Genomic DNA, 6,395 nt, shown 5'->3' with positions numbered 1-6,395 from the left:
CCCCCCCCCGGCCGCCATGATGTGCCTGGAGCCACCCCATCGCCAGTGCCTTCAAAATGGCGGCAGGACGCCTCAGGGAGGGCCCTGTCCCCCCCGGCACGGACATCTTGGCCCTCTCTCCTGTGAGGTGCTCAGGTGGTGGCCGTGCCGGCACTGTCCCCTCAGGGCTGGCAGGGGACCCGCCGAAGGTGCGTGGCACCCCGCTGCCCTGAGGGGCGGCCCTTCCCCTCAGAGCCCCTGGAGCAGGTTCTGGAAGCGCTGCCACCTCTCCCAGCCGCCATGTTGCCGTGAGGCTGGGGGGGAGCGAGGCCGTGGCAGGGGGCCATGTGTGCTCCTGGGAGGGGACATTGCTTCAGCCGGGCACCACGGGGTGGCCATCATGGCCAGGGAGCTGCGGCTGAGCCTCAGGGCCGCTCCCCTGCCCTCCATGAGCCCTCACCCCCCGCTCCTCCGCCTCCCCTCAGGGGGGAATCCTAGGTGAAGATTACCTGCAGATCATGAATTCAAGGATTAACCACAATAACGCGTCTCCCAGGAAATTAATGTCACAAATGTTGGTGTCCCTTGGCCACCACCTTGCCTCCTTTGCCCGGCTGGAAGCTGGTGGGCTCCAGCTGTTTGTTTTAATTACACCCCCCATCAGCAAAATCTCCTCAGCACACACCCTCCAATATACGCTTAATTAGTTAATTTTAAATCCTATGCCCACACTGCTGCTGTTTTCTTTGCAGACCCCTGCTGTGGTTACCCCCCCACCCAGCCTGTGCCTCTCAGATACCAGGGGCGGCTTTTTATACTCAGAAAAATTAATTTCACCCAAAACGTGCCAAGCACCAGCTGCACCTGAGCACCCACAGCCTCAGCTCTGAATTTATCATTAACCAGCTCTGCCTGGGGGCCAGCACCGGCCCATGCCTGGGGCAGGGGGGTAAATTCCCTCTTCTTGCACAAAGCCCTCCTGCTCCCCAGCGTTCCCCCCTCTCCTTCGGGAAGTGCGGAATTTTTTCCCCGCTCCTCCCCGCATGCACCGACCCCTCCGCAGCAGCCTGGCTCTTTCGCAGCTCAGCCTGGCAGGGATCGGCTGCTGCCGACAGCTTCTTCACCTGCTCAGAGCCTCCCTGCAAGCTCCTGGCTGGACGACCCTGCCCGCTTTGTATTTTTCACCGAGGCCACTGATGTGAGTAGTAGTGATTTTATTTTCCCCCTCTTCTTTCCTTATTTATTTTCAGATCTATTCCACATCTTTTCCTCCAGGAATCAAGCCTCAGAGCCCTTTCTTCCCTCCTCCTGCCTCCCGCTTAACCCCGCTGGAGCTTTGCATTTCGTTGGTTCCTGGGCTGCGGTGCCGCAGAGGAGGTGCTTGGGGACACCCAGGTGGGTGCTCAGCTGGGACCCCGGCTGCGGAGGAGGTGGCTGGAGGGTGCAGGACAGAGCCCTGGACGGTGGTACCGTAAACCAGCGGGCGGATTTTAAATTAACCCGAGTGCCCCTGTCTTCTTTGTCAATGACTTTTTTTCTCCTACTGAGGTCAACAAAAACCATTTTGCTCTTCTGCAGAATAGAAACTAGGTCCCCTAACGCTCCACTTGCATCTAGATTAATTTTAAGTGAGTCCCCTGCAGCTGGAGGCTGAATCTAATGCCTGACCACGTCCAGCTTTCCGCTGCTGCCACGTGAAATCCTACACAGGGGAGTTTTGACTCTCAGCTGGTTTTGAGACATCTTCTTCTGCCTGGTCTTTCGCACCCTCCTCAGGAGCACGTTTTCTAGACCAAAAGCATCCAACAAGTCTGTTTAGTGCTTGGGTTACCCTGAGGTTTCTCATGTGCACAATGCCAAGTGCTGCAAGCACCAGACCAGCAACGGTCAGTCCCGTAATCCCAACGATGAACTCGAAAAGCCCCTTTTTAATGACGGGTGCAGGCCCACTGTCAACGCTTCCCCCAAAGCCAGGAAACTGGCAGTGGGGAGGTGCCCAGCCGCTGTCACAGTGGCAGTTTCCTCTCGTGTTGCAGACGCCTTTTCCTCTGCACGTTCCCTCGGCAGAGCAGCGGGATGTCAAGTACTTCTCCTCGGGGACGCACGTCCGATTAATGCAGATCCTGTTCTCCCCGCACCGCGTGCCATCCCGAACAACGCCGGCATCCAGAATGTCCACGCCCAAGTGGTAGTCGGTGCCCCAACACCAGGTATCGCCCACCAGCGTCTGGATGATGGTTGTGTGATCTTCCAGCTCAGGCAGACGTTGAACGTTCGTACACTGTATCCTCCCGCACAGGACGTTCTCTGGCTTACATTTCTGGAAGCTGACATCTGCCCCATCTCCCCAGCAATTGCCAAACCGATCGCCTTTCATGTTCACCTCCTGGAAACACGGTAGCGGAGCAGGCTTTGCTTCCTTGCCAAAGATACTCCTACACTGTAACGTGGGAGATTGGCATTTGCCTGCATAACAGTACCCGTCCTCAGCGCACACAGTCCCGTCTTGCTTGCCCACATCGGCCGGGCAATGCTCCGACGTCCCATTGCAATACTCGGGCAGGTCACAGACACCAGCACTCTGCCGACACACTTCTCCTTCTGGAAGAGGTTTGCAATTCTTACAGCAGCCTCCAGAAGTGCAAATGGCTCCTTTTTTTTTTTGACAGGTATTGTCACAGCAACCATCCAATTTACACTGTGCTTCTGAGCCGCAGTCGCACTCCTCCCCAGCCTCCAGGATGCCATTCCCGCAGCTCTTCAGTGCAACCGTCATTCCTGATTCTGGGGCGTTGTTAAGGCAGAATCCTTGCCCTGATGCTATAAAATCAAAATAGTGCTTTTTGCTGCAGTTGCTGAATTGACAGTTCACTGTGCCCTGCGTGCTCATGATGCATTGGGAGGTGTTCCCACACCTGCAGGATCCGTCATCGTGCCTCATGCCAAGGACGTGCCCTAACGCACGAGCGACGTGGACGGCAGTGTCCATGTAGGGCCGCTTTGCAAACGACACAACAGCAGAGGCGCGCTCTTTATCGCACGCGCTGGCGAAGTTGGATGTGCCGCCTGCGTGCGATGCTCCCACACCACCATCGAAGTCCATCGAGGCGAAGAGACACGCCACATCGTGCGCGGCGTACGTATGGCTTTGCTGCTTCCACCAAAGGTTAAAATTATCAAGGACCTCGGTGATGTTTTTGGTCACACGGATGGGGTTCTTCTCCGCCCAAACCTCTAGTGCAGTTATCAGAACACGAAGGTGGAAAGAATAAAAGAGCCCGTCCACCAGATTGATTATTTCAAGAACTTCCAGCATCACGTTAGTTATACTTCCACCAAAGGCGTCAAAACCTTCCTTGTCCACCACGACAAGGAGCTCCAAGTACCGCGTGTGCCCCCGGGGCCGGAACTGCCCAGTCGCTCTACCAGGAACTGGAAATTGTCCCTCTTTGCTGGTCATGTTGTACACCACCATTGCAGGAACTGCCTCCTCCCTCTGCAACAGAAGATGCTCAGCCGTGGAGGAAGCTGCCAGGGGCTCGATGCTGTAGCTCGAGTTTCCAATCTGCAGCAGTCCCCTGAGCCCAGCGCAGGTCGTCAGAGTCACCGCGGAGTCGGGGATGCCCTCCACGTAGCCGTGGTAATAGCAATCTGCTGGCACGTGGGGCTGTTCGGCCACAATTGCCCCCTGGGAGTCCCGAGTGAATATGGGGAGGGATTTTATGACGAAGTCTGTCTGCCTAAGGTGAATCGTGTAGTTTATCCCCTGAATACTGATGCCATAGGACACTTCATCCTGGCTGGCTTTTCCTGCCCTGGGGATGAGTTTCCACGGGATGACTATCTCGTAGGTGGCATAGCCCCACGAGGGCTGGGGGCTGCCATGGGCACAGGGCAGCAGCAGCCCCCACAGCAGAACAGAGAGCCCGAGGAGGAGAACCCCACCGCCCGTCGGGGCACACCGTGGCTGTGTCCGGCTTGGAGCCATGGGCACTGCTTCCCAGGCTGGAGGAAAGAGAGGAAAATGCAGACGCTGAGACATCAGGAAAGCCGCTGTTAACTCATCAGCAAAGATCCCAAAGATCCCTCCTTACCACCAGGACACCGTCCTTGGGGTCTGGCCTCTTCTCCCTGCTCAGCCTGCAGCCAGCCTCCTGCTCCCTTCATCCAAGGTGCCTTTTCTTGGCTCTTCCTCGGCTACCTGGCCACAAGGGAGCCAGTCCGCCCACCATCCAACCTCCACGGAGCAGGGCAGCGCGGGGCAAGAGCTGCCAGGGGCTGGAAGCCGGGCAGAGCTGCTCTTGGGGCTGGAACAGAAGGGCTGGAGGGGCAACTGTTTCTCCAGCTCCACTTCAACCCAAACATTCCGTGGGGAGAATGGGAGCCAGGCAGCGGCACAGGCACGAGCGAGCAGCACCTTAGATACAACCCAGCTCATCGCCACGAGCCTGCTGCACCCTGCTTGGCCTGACCCCCTTTGCCGAGAGCGAGGAGCCAGTGCTGCTCCAGCAATTTGTTTAAAAGGGGATTAGGCCTTGGTAAGTGGAAAGGAACAGATTACCAGGGAAATAATGATTTGGTTGCTAATGGGACCTTCAGCTGCCGCAGAGAGCCTCCAAATCCTGCTGACAGCTATCCATGCAGGGCTCATCACTCAGCTGCACACGTCGCTGGTTTAACTATTTGAGGGGAGTTTTCTTGCTGGAAAGGGAGCGGCATTCTTTGGGCCACTCACCCTTCTATGAACAGCTTGCAGCTGGTTTGGCTGCATTCAGTACTCCCAGGATGCTTGGAAATTGTTCTTGCACGCACTCCCCCATGCTATGGATGCTCTGGCAGTCACTCGCCATCCCACACACTATTCACATCCCTCTGCCCGGTACCTGGCCAGGTGCCCTGCCAGCCCGAACAAAGGCCAACCCGTTCCTCATCAGCCAGTACCTCCCGTGCTGCCGCTCCAGCCACCGGCAAAGCACAGCACCCCACACGGATCCTTATCCTAAAGAAACTGGTTCCTGGAGGAGCTGTTATACCCGAGAGGGGGAAACATCACTGAACACATAACGACTTGTCCTTCCATTCCCTCACTGCCCAAAGTTGCAGCCGCAGTAAAAATTTGATAGACCCTGGGGGTTAACCCGCAGCACTGGGCATGAGCTGCTGCCATCTAAAGGGAAGCGGCGCTTAGAAAGGAAAAATTCCAGGTTCTGTTGCCAGGCAGAACACAGGATTTTCTGGGGCTTTATCCAGCCTATCCCATCAGCCATTCGCTCATCTCAAAGCCTCACGGCACTCCTACAAAATACAAAGCAAAGTGATTCTCCACGTTTGTCAGGCAGGCGGGATGGAGGACCCAGCATGGCGGGACAGGGCTGGGGGTGGCAGGAGCAGCGTGGTGGCAGTGGCACGGTGGCAGTGGCAGCAGCACATTTGTGCCCTCCAGACCCCAGCTCTCCTTCTTCCCTTCTGTACTACAAGGATTTGGGACCCAAACAAAAGCAGACAGTAACTTTTAAGTTTAGTAAAATCATTTATATACACCGATGTGTAATATTTACAATATAATACTGATCCAAAATAAACAAACTTATTACAGGTAACACTGAAAAGGAGAAATGAAAACATTTTCATACACAGGAATTAAACATGGCGTATGAGGACACTCAGATTTCCAAAAGAAAAACCTGAAGTAATGACAGCAAAACTTTGACATGTTGCTATTTCCAATCAAAAACTCTTCCGTCTAGTCAAGTTCTTCTAAATTTTTAATATATCTATAGCTTAAAATAATCAAGTCACAGGAGAAGTCAGATATACATAAAATTTTGAAAAGGTCAAATGATTTCAGACATTTTTCTCTTAAATAAAATTCTAAAAAAAACCAACCCTACAGAGTTTTCCCATATCCTTTTAGTTTTTCTAAACATGACCCTTCCATCTCAAGGTATTTACAATATTCACAGTCTGCTGTAAAGGATCAGTAGATTCATTACCAGGTAAAACCTCACACAACCAAGACAAGGTACCTGGCATTTATGCCAGCTGAAAAAGAAACAACCCAGGAAGAGGAAAGGAAAATACTACTTTAAGATACGTCAATTAATCTATTAAAGCGTATTTAATTTTGAAATCTAAAACTTTAACTTTTAATGAGTAAAATAATCAACTTTCTCATAGAAATCAAACCATTTGACCTTGAATCTTCAAGTTCTGTTTTCTTCGTCTGTCCCTCCCTACCTCTGTTTTAGATCAGCCCACTCTTATTTATCACAGACAATAAAATCAATCCTCAATCCATAAAAAGCAGTTCCTCATTCACAAAAGCCTTTAGAAATTTGCCGTCCCTCGACACTTTGCGGCCAGTTGCGGATGTATCCACCTCAGTACCAACACCAGCTTGAAACCATCCTTCAGCG

General features: G+C 53.4%; 1 protein-coding gene and 1 pseudogene across 1 annotated transcript; both read right to left on the bottom strand.

Moving 5' to 3' along the window:
* LOC104468820 overlaps positions 1 to 106 on the bottom strand; it is a 2,194-nt pseudogene extending 2,088 nt beyond the window's left edge.
* Positions 107 to 473: 367 nt separating this feature from the next.
* Positions 474 to 3,967, bottom strand: LOC104468819 (disintegrin and metalloproteinase domain-containing protein 9-like). The gene is made up of 2 exons (XM_010083068.1): positions 1,811 to 3,967; positions 474 to 488 (listed from the first exon to the last, which is right to left on the bottom strand). The coding sequence occupies exons 1-2, from the start codon at positions 3,965 to 3,967 to the stop codon at positions 474 to 476; spliced, it is 2,172 nt and encodes a 723-aa protein (XP_010081370.1).
* Positions 3,968 to 6,395: the final 2,428 nt, after the last annotated feature.

This window comes from Pterocles gutturalis, unplaced genomic scaffold, assembly GCF_000699245.1.
Source record: "Pterocles gutturalis isolate BGI_N339 unplaced genomic scaffold, ASM69924v1 scaffold18145, whole genome shotgun sequence".
NCBI lineage: Eukaryota > Metazoa > Chordata > Aves > Pterocliformes > Pteroclidae > Pterocles > Pterocles gutturalis.
Note: the sequence above shows the minus strand (reverse complement) of the source record. Positions and strands in the feature narration are given on the sequence as shown.